The 18,374-nt window shown below is 47.1% G+C and overlaps 1 protein-coding gene across 5 annotated transcripts in view; it reads right to left on the reverse strand.

Annotated features, from left to right (window-relative positions):
* Nucleotides 1–18,374, reverse strand: part of CENPC (centromere protein C) — a 1,963,500-nt gene that overhangs the window by 1,845,041 nt on the left and 100,085 nt on the right. The window contains exon 1 of one of the 5 annotated variants that reach the window (XM_069630491.1): nt 12,000–12,085. The exons of the other annotated variants lie outside the window; for them this stretch is intronic. Coding sequence (XP_069486592.1) covers nt 12,000–12,070 — 71 coding nt within the window. The 5' untranslated portion in view covers nt 12,071–12,085. Of the gene's footprint in view, nt 1–11,999; nt 12,086–18,374 lie in introns of those variants that run through there. 5 annotated transcript variants of the gene reach the window in all.

Below are 18,374 nucleotides of genomic sequence, written 5' to 3' on the forward strand. Positions count from 1 at the left end.
GCTAAAAGTAATTCAAGGTAAGTAAAAGCACTTGGCAATCAATACCTGGAATCACTTTTTCAGAAAAGAATGAATCAAAACAAACAGAGCAGGTAAGACTTGCATTAATTTCAGAGGCCTATGCTTTAGAAGTCCATCCCTATCTAGTTATGAATGAGTGATTGGAGGGAAGAACAAGCAAAGCACAAGCTGTAGTAAGTCAAGAGCTCCAGAGGAAGTCTTCAGTAGCAAGTAACACTCTTTATTGGGGAAAAGGTTCAGGGGCGTCAGGGAAGGCTCCCTGAACAAACACAGGCTTCGGGCCTAGACTAACTTGAATGAGCAAACTCCCAAACACACAAATCAACATTCCAGCAATACAGGAGCAGTAAAACAACACTAGGTAAGTTCTACCACAAGTGCCACAGTACCTATGAGATGAAGAAAGGGATGGAGCAGTAGCAGACCGGGTCACAAGATTCTTGGTCGGGCAGACGAAAGGGACACTGGAATGGATCTTGCAGCAGCAGTGAGTGGAGAGGCTATAGAAGAACGCTTATCGTCTAGTCGATTTGGCTTGCTTTCTCAGTCCAGCCTTCAGGTGAGGGGACTTCAAGGAGTGGAATCTCACCTCTGGAGGTCCAGAAGGAGTCCAAAGTTTCGTGAGGATTAATTTTTCAAAAGGCGATGCACCGCAGAGCGGTCACAGGCCCCTGAGTATTGGCAAATTGCAGCCGCCGAGGATCACAGCCTGTCGGGGCATGGTCCCAAATGCTGGTCTTGGGACTGGTTGGTCCCACCAGTCTAAGGGAGGAAGACGTCTGGACTGGACCTTCTCTGTCACTTGGAAAAGAGGGCCGGAGCAGCAGCAGTCAATCAGATTGCTCTGGGGGTCCCTGGAGGTTGCTGCAGAAGTCCTCCTCCTCTCGGAATGGATCTTCCAGTGGGCGACTCGAGCTTCAGAATAAATACCCTCACCTTGTATCCAGGATCCCAGCTATTCAACATGCATGCTTCCATTCGAACCTGGAGTCGGGGCTGTCCCCAACGGACAGTCAGGTGCCCAGTTTGAACTGGGTCCAAGCAGGTATACTGGAGGAGAAAGACCAGAGTAGTGTCCGAGTCCTCCCACTTTCCTGTCATCCCAGAAACACTGGTGCCTTACGGCCAGTTTCACAAAGGGACCCCCAAGAAGACAAAAGAGCATGCAATACCTCCACCCACACCTCCCAGGTTGGCAGAAGGCGGCTCAAGAACGGACAAATCACCATGAGTTGGTGAAAAAAGTACACCATTTTAGGTCAATGGTGACCCATGTGTCTCTTACTGCAGCTGCGAAAGAAGCCTGCGTGTAAAAATCACGAAAAGTCAGTAGAAAATACCCACTGCCACCAGCCACTCAAATGAACTTACCACTGTAACTAGAAAGTTAAAAGAAGTGCAAAAAGGAATACATTGTGTGCCCTCAGTGTTCCACATACAGTGGCATGTGCTGATTCCACAATAAAAAGAAAGGCAGGGTAAAAGGTATCACCCTATCCTTGGATACAGTAGTTATCGGAAGGAAAATAAAAAAAAGGCAGCTGAAAGTGCTCCCAGCAACACTATGTAGATGACGGGCCAAATCTGACCCTCATGCCCCGCGCACGACTCTCTACACGAAGACTGGGAAACGACAGATGTGTCTTGCTCTTAGGCCCATCACGCAGTCATTGATGTATCGCAGGTGTGAAAAACAGTATTCCCTTAGAGAACCGTTCAGACCATCCCCAATTGATTATTTGACGACATGGAATTGACATCAATCGATCAGGGAGACTGACTGGAGAACAAGAAACCAATGACGCCATCACTGACATCACAACGTAGCCACGCTACACATGACGGACATATCCATCCATTCATGTAGCTACAAGGACCTGCACGAGTTTATTGCATATAGGCACGAAGCACATGCTTATGACCCACCTAGCCAGACTTGGGCGACAGTAGCACGAAGACAATGTTACAATAGGTGAAGCAGAATAAATTAACAAAGCGCATAAGTGTTTAGTCAGTTAGTGTTTCTTATCAAAGAGCCAACTTTTTACTTTCGCTCTGAAGGTCCAGAAGGATGGTTCCGTTCTGATGGTGAGAGGGAGGAAGTTCCAAGATTTAGCAACCAGTACAGGAAAGCTAGCTCCTCCAGCTCTTTTCGATTTGAACCTCGGAATAGTGTAGCAGTGTGAATACAGGGTTCTGGTAGGTCTGGTAGATTGGTGTTGGGAGAATTTGTCCGACAAGTACTTGGGTGCCGAGTTTGACAGACATTTGTGAGTAATGACTAAAGTGCGGAGAGATATTCTGTCGCGCACTGGGAGCCAATGGGCATCCTGTCAAAGTGGTGATGTGGTTGGATCTGAGGATGTTCAGTGCAGATTTTAGGGCATTATTTTGTAAGACCTGAAGCCTGTTGAGGTTCCTTTCCGAGGAGCCGAGGAACAAGGTGTTACAATAATCGATTTTAGATTGTACTAGGGCCCTGGCTAGCGTGATGCAGCTGTTAGGATATACCAAGATTTGCATGCGTTAATGAGCTTGTTGGTGTAGGTAGAAGTTGAGGCTGTGGCGCTCACTTGTTTCTTGAGTGAGAGGGTTGAGTCTAAATAGACTCCCACGTTTTTATTTCCTTGGCAACTTTAATCGAATTCCCATCGATGTCAAAGCATGCGTGTCGGGGGTCTTGTTTGTTTAACCATACTTGAGATACGATGATCAAGAGCTCAGTCTTCTCGTCATTAAGGCAGAGGCTACGGTTTCCCATCCACGCCTGGATTTCCAAATATATGTCATTGATCAATTTAGTCGTCTTCGTAGCATCCTGACAGTGTGATGAGAACTTGGGTATCATCAGCGTAATTTGTGAAAGTGACACCCCTGTTATCAAAACGGTCGAAGAGGCGCTTAGTGAAGATATTGTAGAGTGTCGACGAGACCCAAGAGCCTTGCGAGGCGCCGCACTGGATGGGGATTGGGTCAGCTGAGGCTGAAGGTGCGAAGACCCTGGTAGTTCGATTGGAGAGAAATTACTGGACCCAGTTAGAAGTGTTGCTGGAGAAGTTGGCTACTATAGTTAGGTGATCTGTGAGGATCTGATGATGCACAAGATCAAATGCAGCTGGGAAGTCTAACAGCAGGAGCATGGCAAGATTGTCATTATCCTTGGTCTCATCCATTTGGATTTTGAGATCCAAAAGGGCTGTTTCTGTGCCATGTCTCGGCCTAAAGCCGGATTGTCTCAGGCCAAGTAAGTTATTGTCCTCCAGATGTTTCTAGATTTGAAGACAGGCCACTCTATCTAGTATTTTTAAGAGGATGGGGACGGTAGTGATGGGCCTGTAATTGGTAGGGGTATTCGGGTCTAAGTTTGGTTTTTTTTCTTTAAAGGGTCATAACCCATGCCTCCTTGGGTGTAATCCCTGTTTGTTAATAAACAGCAGTACATTTGCCCTATGGCTGAATCCTCTGTTCTTGTGGCTGGGAGTTTCTGATGGGCTCAAGTGCACTCTGCCTTTATCTGGGAGGACTGCTAGAGGAGCCCGGCCACGCTATACAACTGCAAAGTGCTCCAATAACAAATTGCAGAAGCTTTAAAAAGTGGAGGAACGAATGACTCCAAATAGATACATCCAAAGGAGTTGAAAAAGGTTCCCGGAGTTAGATTAAAAGAGTGAGTGGGAGGGGAAAAAGGTCCAACTCACTCAGGAGAACTAACCAAAAATCCCAGAGTCCAGCAAAAAAGTGAATTGTCAGTGTCCCAGTGACTGCCCTCCTAACTTCACGAGAATGGCTGGAAATAGTGCATCAATTTTTGATTTTGTTTTTGGGAATACTGCTTTGGTCCTGATTATAGCTGATATGATGGAGACTGCTAGTGATGAAATTGACAATATTCCACTGTACAGTTACTTTAGATGGTTATGCTTGCTTTCATACTGACAATATAGGTCTTATCAATTATAACTCTGCCAAGAATCGTATTAGCTGGAATGCCTATAATCTTGAAACAGCAAATAACATTGTGAATCTAGACATAAGCATGCTTTTTGAAGTACATAATGTTGAGGCCCTATAAACGGATATGATCATGAAGCGATTGAATACATCAAGTATTATGAGGACATTGTAACTACAATATCCAAAAATGCTATTGGCAATAGAGTAACAAAGGACGGATGACACCTAACATTAATCTTGCCCATGCTCTAAGATTTGATACGAACACCCATCATGCCCAAATAAATCTTAATGCTAATATTCATACTCCTAAAAATGAACTTCATGATTTAAGAGCTAAATACCAAAAATGGCTCAGAAGTTACTTTCGTCATTTGGATTTAGCACTCGTTGGATCTGACCTTGGACTATCACGAAAGGCACCAAAGCTAATCAACCCCTCATTAGTGGAGTTTTGCAAGAAAGCTTGGGTTAATCATATTAATAGCACTATTGGAAGAGCTAAAAATGAATGTGATAACATTAACTTGGGTACACATAAATAAACCTATTTATTTACTATTATACAACTCGAAGATCTAATACACATTTGTTTAAAAAGTATAATAGGCTAAAGCTCCAAAACTAGATGGTAAATGCAAATGAAACCTACTGTCTGGTCTGGGGCTTTGCACATGCTCTTTCACACGAGTAGCCACTCTGGCAAGATGTCCCGTACATGGACTGATAGCATCACTGTTCCATTAAATACTGGCTAAACTGGACGCACTGTCTACAATATTTACTCACTTCTTGCCTAAAGAACTAGTTAGATAGATTAGTGATTCTGGAGTTATTCCCAAAAATCAAACTGGCTTTCAGAAGAATCCTAGCACTCTGGATAATATTTTAACACTAGTCTCAGTTGCTGAACCAGCTTGGAAAATCCAAAGACAATCATTATATCAAGGCATACATTCGTTTTCAAAAACTGATCAGCAAAGTTTGCTAATTAAAATTGTCTTGATTATCAGTCTAACCCTTTGATTAGCAATACTGTTTTAACATTTCTTTTTAAATGTCACCAGTAGCCATGTTCATTTGAATCTTCCCAAACAAAATGAAATATAGTGGAGACTATATTTAGATACACTAACCTAAACTTTACTGTAAAGCATGGAGACAAATGCAACGGTTTACAGTAGCAACTCTGTAATCAGGTGTTATGTAACAGCTTACAATTTTAGGCAAAATTGCATGACTGTGTTTAAAAAAAATAAAGTTAACAGATAGGGTATAGTTGGCTTAATAAAAGTATCATCCAGATTACATCTGGTTTACAATTATTTAAAAAAGAAAAATCTTGCCTAGGTCTCTCACACAGGCCTTCAGCAGTTAAGAGTGGAGGAGATGATTACTGCTACACTCTCTCCATTAACACCTTTGAGTTTGCAGTGAACTGAGAAAAATAGGGTGAAAAGAGCCCTGAGGGCAAGATAGGAATGCAGGGTGAGCATGCCTTCAATTAACCTACAAAATTATCAACTTAATTAGCAAACCTACAGAATCTAATAGCTAATTTCTACACAACACTGCTTTTTTATGTCTTGGTATATGTTTCACATATTGGCTTTTCTTCTGCCTTTGACACAGAGGTGAGGAGTAGAGTTTGGGTAAAGTTACAGCAATGGAATATCCACAAGTGCAGCTAACTACGATTGTTGCTCTCCATTCTTATACTAAAGTCAAGAACCGATTGAATCAATATGGTGTGGTCATGATGCCGGTCTGATGCACGGCTGAATTTTGGCTTCCACCCTTTTAAATCTTTATTTGGCTGACTTGACCGCAGCACTGATCACGGACGGCATCTAATGCAATTTTAGTGTTTGCAATAAAGTCATGTTGCGCTTGTTCATAACATTCTTGATCATTCAATTGTTCAACTGCTTCTTCTAAGTATTTCGTTTGTGCCCAAACAACCACTCCTCCACCCTTACCTGCCTGTCTGATTACTAGAAGTGTCATTTTTTAAAGGTAAAAGTGCTTTCTTTTGTTCAGAATTCAAATTGGGGCTAATCCAATAGTTGTCTTCAGTGAGTCTCCTAAGGTCCACGATTAAACATTCCTCTATGGAATGAGAGCATTTTAGCCTTAGCATATGGGACTTCATTAACAAATTCCCCCACTGGTGCGTGATCACTGGCAACAGTAGTTAAACAACATGTGCAATTAATACATTGAAGCCCAGTTTGGCATATGCATTTAAACTGCGCTAGTTGCCGCAGCTTTTCTGGGCTTTGTTTTCTGCTCTCCCGAGCATGCCACGCAGAATTAGACTGCAATGGTCAAGTTAAACAACAATTAGCCACTTGGCTTTAATGCTGATATTAGATATATAAATAAAGAGGGGGCGCTGTTGCGCTTGGAAGGATATGGCCGCCTAAAGTGGAAGCTCCAGGCTGGGGATCACATCCTTGCTAATAACTGCGGTTGCACGCCGACTTTTGCCAAAAATAACCTTAGGGATCACAGCCCACACTCTGCTCCAGCTGTCATCCAACTTGGGGATTGCAGCTCAACTCCTGTCTGAAGATATTACGGGTCTGCGGCGACCGGATGGCTGCACCTCCCTGATCCGGCGGCAAGAGGTTGTTCCGCGGCTTTGCTGCCTGCTGTGGGGGAGGGGATTAACTGCTGCATGTTCCCAGTTCACCCGATAGATGTCGGCGGCTGGCTTCCAACCCTTGAGACCGGTGAGCACCTTTCCCTGCTCCGCCTCGGACATTCCTGCCTCCAACCCTGCTCCCGTACGGGGACCGAGCTGGCCTGAGGCCCGCACCGCTGCCAGGAGTTACTCTACAGGCATCAGGCTGCTCGCACTACAGCGGCCCCTCATACCTGTACCCCAACGTGGCAGAACCCAACACCAGGATGGGTGTCCCCAGGGCTGACACCGGAGACTCTATCCATGCGACGACGGCGCAATACGAGGATAAGACACGGCATTCCGGCGTATGCTTAGGCAGGGCGTTGATCGCGCTCCGACACGGTGAGTCCCCAGCCCGTTGCCAACCCTCGGCGGCATGCTCCTGCAAGGGCTCATCTCCACTTTGTCCCGCAACTTCAGTTCTTGATATTTCTTTTCTAAAGCAGCGTTGTCACAGCTACTTCATCAAGTTAGCCCTGAATACACTCCCGCAGCCACACGGCTGCTTCTTCGGTCTGAACGTTGGCGGGCTGAACTCTCATGTAGTCAGCTGCTTGAGGCCGGGCTACGTTATATTCTCATGTGCGCACTACTGTTACCTGCGGTGCGCGGCCTCCCCCACTACTATCCTGTGGCTACCGAGAGGCTAGGGATTTTTCCACACCATGCATACCACGCGGGAGAACATAATCCAGTCGAACACAGCTAAAATCAACTGGTGCTAACACTACTGCTACTGAGTTACTGCCTTTACACAAACTTACCACTGGAAGCTAGCCCCCATAATACATTTTGTTTGAGATTCTCAAGAGAGGGACTGCTGAATTGATTAATCCTTTCTGTTTCTGATTATCGTTGTGAGACCACCTGCAAGGTACCTCAGCTCCCACATAAATAGATTCAAGGCCGTTCATTTAATTTGACCCACACAGGAGCTCCGTTCCCAACCAGCTCACAATCTTAGTTGTACTTGCTGGTCCTTTGGAAACAGCACATCAGTCTCTTCAGAGTCCTGGAGTCTGAGCTTTTATGCAGTAGCCATATGTGGAACCATTGTGCCCCAATCCCCTGACAGAAGGCCAGAACTTTAACTTACTACGAAGTTGGGCTCACGTCCACAGATGTGCCAGAGCTGGTGATTTACGCACTTCCCTGAACCTACTGTCTCTCGGTCACTCATCTCATATCACCCGATTGCCACTGCTCTCTGACTGGATCAGACAGATTGCACCAGGAGTCATCTTCACCCCTCTTCTTTTTTCTGATCATCAACTGAGGATCCTGCGGATACCATAACCAAAAGGTACAGGCAAAAAACAGAGCTCCATCAATATCTTTACAAAAGCGTCATCTATAGCTACTGTTGATACCACGGAGCCAGTACCTACCACATCAGCACCTACTGACTCCAGGGAGTCACAGAAGAGGGTGGAATTCATGCGCGAAGGATTCACAGCCCTTCATTCCAAGCTTGACGACATGAATGGAACCATATCGTCCATCAAGGTCCACATCGAAAAAACTGACAACCGGGTCACAGAAGTTGAGACAAGGGTGGGCGCTGCGGAGGACGACTTGACTTCCCTCCGAGCACAGGTCTCCACGCTCTCCAGACAGGTCCTTGAGGTAGCTAAGAAGAACGAGGATCTTGAATCTCGCTCCAGATGCAACAATCTCCGCATTATCAGGGTCCCTGAGGACAGAACAGATGGAACCATGGAAGACTTTATCGAACGAAGACTGCACACGCTACTGGATTCTCCAAAGCTTTCACTGCAATTGGCAATTGAAAGATCCCACTGCGCCCTGACAGCGAAACCAAAACTGGGAGCCCAACGCACCCCATCATTGCTAGGGTCTTAAATTATCGTAACTGTGATGCACTTCTGAGGGCTGCGAGAGCCAAAGGAGAACTCTTCCTGGGATCCTCCACAATTCACCTATATCCGGACTTTTCAGTATCTGTCCAACAGGAGCGAAAGTCTTTCTTGGCAGCCAAAAAGAGATTGCGAGATCTAGAGGATACATACTCGATGCTGTATCCAGCCAAGCTCTGAATCAAACACTCTAATCAGGTCTTTTTTACTATCCCAGAAGAAGCCTCTAAATTTATCGATGAACACTTCACGAGTGCCGCACATGTTTGTATGATCATGACCACGCTTTGCTAATTACCAAGTAATGTACGACAGCCCCAAGCGCCCCTCAGGCCGGGATGCTCATAGGTTCCTCAAGCAATCTCCGTTATGATCGTCCTTATCCTGTAGTAGTTAAGTCCCATTGTCATGTTTTACTATTTGCTGATCCACCTTTTACGCCGACACACAGGCCCCCAGACTGGCAGATCAACCAGACATTATCTCCCTACATGCCGACGATGCCCTACTTTTTATTCGCTCCCAGTCAGACAACCTTGCCCCTATCCTGGAAGATGATGTTCGGTTTGGGCAGAGCTCCGGCCTTAAGGTGAACTGCACCAAATCAACCCTTTTCCCACTCACTGAGGTCACACTCCCCCTCCCCCGTTCCCCCCGTCACCCCTTGGGGTTTACGTGGTCACAATCCAGTTTTACCTACCTCGGGATAGAGGACGCACGCAGATTCGCTATAATACTAGATGAAAATTACCAAAAATACCTGACACATACTACGAAGTGTATGGGCTGGGCGAGGCTCCCAATTTCCCTTGCGGGCAAAGTCGGCATCCTGAAGATGATGGTGATCCCCCAACTTTTATATCGATTTCTCAACCTACCCCTGTGGCCTGGCAATGACTTCTTTCAAACACTGAACCACATAATCAACTCATTTGTGGCACTCTGGCGCAGTCCGCCTCAAACTAGGCACGTTAACCGCCCCCACGGATGGTGGTGGCTTTGGGGCTCCCGATTTTGGTAAATATTGGATGGTTCCCCGGGCACAATTCGTGTCGTACTGGATTAGCATCGTGGACCCCACCACCACATGTGAGCCTTGAACGCCTTGCGGTCAAGGGGCAGGACATTAGTTACCTGGTTCTCTCTCCCCTAGCTCTTGGGCATGATTCACTAGATCCTGTAGGCAGCACATCCCTGGCTCCTTCTGAAATATGGAAGTTATCCAACGTCTCTCACACCTTCCACAGCAGTCTCCCCCTGTGGAACTACCTTCCAGAAGCCCCTTGTATTCCCCCAACTGTAATATCACTATGGGCAGCGACCGGCTTTGAAACCATCCAAGACCTCTTTGACCAGGGAAACTTCCTTGAGTGGCCGGAACTGCCAGAGGCTTTGCGATGGAAGCCATCTGTACAGCTTCAATATTCGGGCCTCCGTAGATACCTTAAGCTACGATATCCTACTTTCCCCACTATAACCCCTGATAACCCTATACTTGCTGAACTTCTTAATACCGCTGCTACAAAGGGAAAGGTCTCCAGATTATATGCATTGCTCCAAACCAAAGCTACTCCTCTGTTCGATAAACTTAGGCGCTCGTGGGCAGGGGATTTGGAGGTGGAAATGACGGATGAGCGCTGGAAGTGCATGTGTGCCCGTACCCATGCTGTATCTCTTAACTCGCTCTTTAAACTAAAACAATTTAAGATCCTACATAAGTACCAACACATCCCGATTAGACTGCATCGCATGTCTCAGGAAAATGCTACATACATGTATATGATCAGGTCCTGCCCACGCCTGGCTCAGTTCTGGCAAGAGTATGCTCCACCCTGTCCGAAATTCTAGATTACACTATTGCACCGTACCCGCTGCAATGCCTCTTCCACGAATTCCCGGGGCTGGGTCGGGATTCCAAAACACTGGGGGGACTCTGCATGATCCTCGCAGTACGCTGTATTCTACTGTGTTGGCTCCGCCCGGGAGTGCCCCCACACACACAATGGCTCAGAGCAGTTACATGGGCCTGGAACACGGAGGAAGCCTGGTCGAACCAGCAGACACCCCACTCCAAACCCAGGAATATCTGGCCTCTGTTTCGCTCTTATATTACCTCTACCTCAGCAAATAATGATGGATCCTCTACACCCTCTTCTCCCACCTGAGTTTCTACCTAATTTGATGCAAGAATTATTGTTTTGAATGTAAAAGGTAAACTGTAATTGCTATGTGTTACTCAACTACTTACCTGCTCGTCAAAGCCATATTCATTTGTATATGGCGATTATGTAACCTCAGAACATTGTGTCGCTCGCACTGCCGTTGTACTGACAAGCTTAATAAATAAAGTTAAAAAAAAAGATACATGAATAAAAACACACGTAATCGAGTCACACATATATTGAAGGGGGGCCCTGCACTCTGAAGTGAAATATAACAATGGCACGAACCGAACATTCTGTTAGTGTTCAATAATATACTATAAAATGGCCACCAGCTTTTACACCACTTGCTGTGCCAGATTGAAAAAAGTCACATGATAAGGTTAAATCAGTTGACTTGCTAGAGTGTGGAAATAAAAAACAGCTAATTACTGTTTGTAATTTCGTCTGAGGAAGTCCCTGAGGTAGGGATGGAACGAGTGGCGTAATTTTACATGGCAGGACACAATAACTGTTCAGTAGGTGCATGTTGGTTATTAATAGAAGTTTTTATGCTGATTTTATGAGATAATAAAACTAAAGGTGTTTGCACATTATAGACCAAGTGCTCTAGTATTCATATGTACATCCGCGAGATTACCGTTTAAGACTACACAAACAGTACTTGGAAGGTGAACATTTGTGTTACAAATATATATATATATATATATATATATATATATATATATATATGATACATTACTCATAGTAATCGTATTTCTGGGGCTTTTATCTGCTCAGATTTACATGCTCTGCATAGTCCGACATCTAGTGGTAGTCACAGAGTATTACAAGCTTTGTTTTTCAAAACTCGAAAACGGATGTCAACAGGGTGTGTTAGTAATACCTTCGCTAGTGAGACGTGTACTGTACCCATGGACCTTTACGCGCCGTAGTCCCTCAGATTGTTTGTTTCGGACATGTGTTAGGAATAGGTTTCCTCATGATTTCATCCCTCACCATTCACGTTTTGTTCACCACTAGTATAGCTCTGTATGCCTAGCTTTGTATATAGTTGATGTCAGCAATATCAAGCCTTTTGCATATTAGTATTAGTTTCTCATGTTGTTAGTTCTCTGTGTTCTCTAAGAGGGTCACTCATGGAACCTAGAGTGTTGGTGGGAGTCTAGAGGGGGAGGCCTCCCCGGGTTCCATAGGAGTCAGTTGAAGGTTGCTGAGCTGGGAGGTCGCTGTTCAGAACCTGTTCTAAATAAATAAGAGTATTAAATCGCAATCATTTGAAGCCTTTGTAAATACCTCTTCACAACTTGTGGACGAGCTGGCTGGGGTACGGCGAACTCCTGCTGTCCAACGTGTAAGAGGATCATCTCTTACCAGACTGACGGCCACCGAAGACATGGAGGGAAGTTCAGCGAGGATGCAGAGTCCTGGAAGGTCATGTGCAACAGACAGGTGGTGAAGAGGCGATGCAGATCAATGTGAACAGCAGTTGCCAGATGTCCCTTGGACCAGAGTTCGCTGGGCACACGGTTAAAGATGAAGAAGAAAAAATAAAAGAAACCCTACAGCGAGTCGCAAGCGCAGTGGGCAGCGGCGGTCACAGAAATAAAGCGGGCTGGTGTGGAGAAACCGACTGACTGGGGAAGCAACAGCTATGCTAGGCAGGCACTGCAGCGGAGAGCCATGGCGTAAGGAATAATCAGTGACGTTATCACAATCAGAGCAAAGCACCCTAGAATGTGCACATGGACGGACATATTGTGAATGGGTTCACTGGTTCGAATAAAGCACCATAAAACTTACGGCCATTTTGGGAAGAAGGATATCAACATTGGGTAGTCATCATCTGATCAGCATCCTCCTCATCCCAGTAATAGTTTTACCCAGTATACATTCTGGTGAACTGCAACATTTGAAAATCACAGTTAAAGCACTGAACAGGGAATTGACATGGCCAACGTTCCAGGACCAATTTTCTTTTTGGCGATGCCAGGTGTACCAAAAGTACGGTGGTGCGACTGGCATGGTGGGTTCACAAAGTGTGATGGCAGTATTTGGTCCAAATTATTTTAATGAAAGAAAAAAAAGCACTGTTATTTCATTGTTTGGGGTCAGTTGGACAAGATGTTTCAAAAATACTACCGGAGCCTGCAGGCATGGATCATGCAGGTCCATATGAGAGGAGCATTGCCAAATTGGACAAACATTATGAGGTACAAGAAAATATAATCTTGGCAAGCTATCACTTTGCCACCTGATAACAGAAGACAGGAGAATCAATTAAAGTGTTTGTTACGGTTCTTAGAGGCCTGGCAGTTAAAGTAGCATTTAAGGGATACATTTGTGATAAAGTGTATGAACAATAAAATTAGGGAAGCGATGTGGAGAGAAAACAACCCCACATTAGACAGGGCTATCGAAATTGCCAAAAATATAGAGCACACGGAAGCATGCATTAAAGAGCTTAATTCGGAGAAGAGTGATGAAGGACACAAAACAGGACTATCAGAAGCAAAGATCAACAAAACAGGAGGGGGAGAAAAGATAGAGAAGAAACAAGAAGCAGGAAGAGAGCGAACCGGTATCCAGAAATAACAGGAACTGGAGTCGGCCATGTGCCCACCCAGGATGGATTCCAGATTAAACCAAGGGAAAATGTATTATAGATGTGGCAGCAGCAGACATTTGGCAAATGAAAAAGAGTGTGTAGCTGTACACATCATTTGGGGGGGAGAGGGCTGTGGTCAGAAAGGACGCCTAGCATGCTGCTGCAAAAACTTCAAGTCATTTGGCCAAGTGAGAGAAGTCAATGAAGAAGAAGGTAGTGAGGACTAGGGGTATATGTGGAAGGAAGTGATCCATTCAGTGCAGGCGGTCTCCAGCAGGGTGAGAAGAAACCCTATGCGTTTGTTACAGTGAATGGAGTGCAAGCGTCCATGTTGATAGAAAGCAGAGAAGATTACAACATTATCAGCGAGAGAACTTGGAGATACAAGTTCAAGTGTTGCACCATGGAAGAGATTACGGTCAAAGCGTGTACCTACGGTGATGTTCCCATAGACATGATAGGGCAATTTGAGGCAGAACTACTATTCAAGGACAGGAAGACAACCAGTGTAATATACGTGGCAAGCAAAGGTGGGGAGTTGTTATCTTGGGATGACCAAGCAGAGTTGTCCATCAGGCTTGATACATGCCCAATCTGAATAAGTTCTGTCAATTCAGCGAGAGAAGACAAACGAAGATGTGGCATCCTGGCATCCGGTGGTGTTAAAAAACAAATTTAAAAGAACTTGCTCCCTTATCTTCGAAACCGCACCTTGTTCCGTTGGCCTTATGGAAAGAAGTGAACAGAAGATTGGACACATGGAGCGCGAAGGAATAATAGAGAACAAAGATGCTGCGGAATAACCAGGTTTCTTACCGTAGTGACCACCTTACTCCTAGTCCATAGTCCCCTTTCCTCCATACTTATGGGACATTCCTCCGTCCTGTGGGACGAGACCGGAGCACTTTGTAAAAGGCATACAAACATTTTGCACAAATGTTTAGTCCTTCCTCTCTTTCTGCGCCGGGCCCGGCACGTGGCCGTAACCCCGTCCATCTCGGCTCTGCCCCGCGCATAACCCATCAGTCCTTTTCCATCGCTAGGTCCAAGACCTCTTCAGAAATAACAGAGGAACCTTATTAGAGGGGACGGCGGGCGGGCGTATGGAGGAAAGGGGACTATGGACTAGGAGGTCACTACGGTGAGTAACCTAGTTATACTCCTACGTCCCGTCCCCTTTCCTCCATACTAATGGGAGATTCCCAAGCACTCCTTACAGGAACTGGGTGGATGGAAAAAACCCCTACTGAAAAAGGTTCTTCAGTACAGCCTGACCATGTCTAGACAATAACGCTTACAAAAAGCAGAAGGGGAGGCCCAAGTAGCCGCCTTTGCGATGGTCTCCCAGGGGACATATTTCTGAAAGGCAACCGCGGCTGCCTTGCCCCGCACCAGGTGTGCATGAATACCTTTAGGAGGCTTCAGCCCTTTGACGGTGTAAGACTCCGTAATGCAGGCAGCGATCCATCGAGAAATAGTCGCCTAAGGGGCCTGCTTACCTTGTGGGTTACCAAAGGTCACAGACAGTTGAGAAGAACTCCTAAACTCGGATGTTCTGTCCAGATAGAACTTCTAACATCGAGACAGGGCAGAACCCTTTCTGCCTCTGAGGCAGGGTTCGGAAAAAAACCGGCAGGGAGATTGACTGGTTCAGATGGATACCACCTTCGGCAGGAAAGTAGGATTTGTCCAAAGGACCACCTTATCCTTGTGAAAGACCAAGAAGGGATGCTCCACCGACAAAGCCTGGAGCTCACTCACACGCCTTGCTGAAGTAAATGCAACCAAAAAGGACACCTTCCACGACAGGTGCTTGAGGTCCACCGTGGCCATTGGTTCGAAAGGTTTATGGCACAGTGCCGTCAGGACCACATTTAGATTCCACGTTGGGTGCAGACTACGAATCGGAGGATAAAGGCGCGTCAAGCCTGCAAAATAGCTCTTAACCGCTGGGTTAGACAGAGAGTAAGATCACTGATCCGTAGATAGGTAAGCGGAAACCGCTGAAAGATAACTTCTGCATGACAGAATATGAACGCCCGACTCTGCTAAGTAGGATACAAAGGACAGTACCGTGTCAATTGTAGCCTCCCTTGGGTCCAACTGCTTGTTAAAACTCCAATGACAGAACCTGAGCCATTTGCTTCTGTACTGGGACTTAGTCGAGGGTTTTCTGGCTGCCTGGATAATACGCACGTTATCCGCAGACAGGCCAAGATACTCTAAAGACTTGAACTAGGGCACCATGCCGCCAAGCTGAGCGATTGTGGGGAAGGGGGCCACAGCTGCTGTTTCCCCTGGTGAAGAAGATCGGGGGTGCAGGCCAGCCTGGTTGTGTTTGGGCACCGTAAACAGCCGAGAGTAGAAGCCCTCCCCTCGTTACCCAAGGGGAACGGGTTCCACAGCTCTGAGATCCAGAAGTTTCTGAACCTCGGCTCTTAGGGAGGACGACCCTGACTGCTGGAAAGGAGGGTTGAAGGGCGGGGTAGGGGGTAAGGGTAAGCAGAAGCCCGCCCGAGCGACTGACAAGACCCACCTGTCTTCGGTGATGGTCTGCCACACCTCCCAATGAAACGCAATCCCCACAGGGATTCGTGCGAGCGCGGAGAACCCTCATTTTGTAGGTTTTTCAGTGGTGTTACCACCTGAACCTGAGGAGGAGGCGGCTGAGGAGCGGGAGAAAAACCGAGTCAGTTGCTGCCTCCGGCACTTATTACCCGAAGGGGTATCCACTCTATGAAATTTCAGGTCTAGAAAACTTCTAAAATCAGAAGAGGGCCGGCTTTGCGATAACGGTCTCTGGGTCTTAAAAGGAGTTTTAACCAGGACTGACAAGGAATTAGCTGTCTGGGTGCTGTTCTTCGTCTTGGTCAGCTCCACATCCATTGTAGAATGGAACAGCTCCTTACCGTCAAACGGAAGGTCCAACACATTGTCCTGGACCTCCTTTGAAAACTTGGTGGCATGCAACCACGCCTGTCGGGAGGTATCAACTCCCACCATAAGGCCCCGAGCCGAAGTGTCTACGTGGTGAGCCAAAGCCTCCAGCAGATCCTGGGCCAAGACCCTGGCATCGGACAATCCTGCCTTAAAGTCCTCCAGCTTCTCGACCGGAATTAACTCCTCGAACTCTGACAGACCTTTCCACATCCTCATAGTCGGCCCCGCTAACACTAGTTCTGCATTGGCCTGCCGGACCTTAAAGGCCGAGTTAGCGAAAATCTTCCTCCCAAGGGAGTCGAGGAGCTTGTCCTCCTTCCCCAGAACCTGAGTAGCCATCGAAGAAGAGGATGCTGCAGGCCTGGACTGTAAAGTGGCAGCAGCCACCACTGTGGATGAGGGGGGCGGACAAGACGACAGGGCCACCTCTTCCAAAGAATGCAGCCTGTATCACGCGTCAATTTTCTTATTGACAAAAAGTCCAGAGTGTGGCTTTTCCCAGACCCTACGGACCTCAGCCAAAACGTCCTTCTTCAAGAACAGGCCGGTAAGATCCAAAGGGCACCGGAACATCCAAAAAGCACATCATGTCCAGTACCCGGTCATGAAAAGCTCTAATAGAGCGGGGCAGGTCCTCGTTGTCCTGATCGCCCTGCACCTCATCCAACAGGCCAGGATCCTGCTGAACCGTGTCAGGCACTGCCTTGTCCACAGGGGACAATGGGGGCAATGGCGGAAGGGTCGAGGGAGGCACCGGAGGAGCAGGTGGACATATCTCCCTAAAAAGCCCCTTGAAATATTCCCTCATGGGGTCGGTATGCATGAGCGTCTGAAATTTGGCAAAAAAAAGTGTCCTCCGGGGACTGTTTTGCAGCTACTGGAGGAGGCCTCTCCTGAGGAGTATAATTCCAAGGACGCAATGGGGAGGGTTGCTACATAGGCACACGAAATATTGTGCAGAAGGGGCATCCGAGCGCTCCAGTCGTAAACTGAGCGAGAAGGATGCGCACAAGGAATTTTATGTTCACCCACAGAACCAAGCCCTACACCTGAGGCCGATGGCGTAGTTGTAGGGGAAGCGCTCAAAATGGCCACCGTGGTCGTGGCGGCAACGGCCGCCAATTTGCCATCACCTGAGGGGAACTGCGGCACGTGAGGAAGTTAGGAAGGGGTCCCCATCGATGGATCACGGGTCTTAACTTTAGCCTTTATGTAAGGAACCTCGGCAGAGCTGGTACTATGAGGCCTGGAATGTTTCTGCGACATACCAATACAAAATTAGCCTCCTGAGGAAGGATCTCAGCGCTGCCCGTAAAGGAAGAACTTTCCTTCTTTGCCCCCTCAACAGTTCTGGCGTCGCCACAAGAGCGGGAACGGTGAGAAATAACTTTCACTGATAAGACCTTGTCAGGCCTCTTAAAAATGGTGGTAACTTTAGCCTCTGTACGAGGGACCTCGGACCCAGGTCTGGTAACAGCCTTACAAGCGCAGGCCTCGAACATCTGTTCGGTAACACCAAGCCCAACCAAGGCCTCTGGGCGCACCCTGGTTTTATTTTTGAGGGAAGCCGATAAAGAGGCATCAGAGCTACCTCCAGTACCCCACAACTCAGTAGAACTGGATCTGCAAGCTGCCCCCACAGGAGGGGCCTCAGAGTGTACTCCGGTATTCACAGGCCCCTTACGGAGACCCTCAGAGAAAACTCTGGTACAATTTTTAGGCCCAGAAGGCACCTCAGGGCAATCCCCAGTGACAGAGCAACTAACGCTCCTCCCGGCTCGGGAATAGCCCGGAAAGGTATCTCCCGGCCGGGGTGCTCTAAAAAGTAAAGAACTTACCGGGCGTTTCTTCTTTTCGTCGATAAAAGCTTGAAAATGCAAGGGAGGGGCAACACCTCCTCCCAGCGCTCCAACCGACGTTGAAGTGCCCGGACCGAAAGGGAATCACAGTAAAAACAGGAGTCCCAATGGGGGTCCGTACCCAAAACACTCGAGACAAAGAGGATGGGGGCCCACCCTCACAAAGCGTCAGTGACACGAACAATCTGGAAAGTCTAGTTTGAACGACAGACAGACTAGTACAGGATCGCTAGCGAGAGCCAGAGAACGAGCGGAGAAAAGGAC

This window comes from Ambystoma mexicanum, chromosome 6q (genome assembly GCF_040938575.1).
Source record: "Ambystoma mexicanum isolate Mex_15411 chromosome 6q, UKY_AmexF1_1, whole genome shotgun sequence".
Lineage (NCBI taxonomy): Eukaryota > Metazoa > Chordata > Amphibia > Caudata > Ambystomatidae > Ambystoma > Ambystoma mexicanum.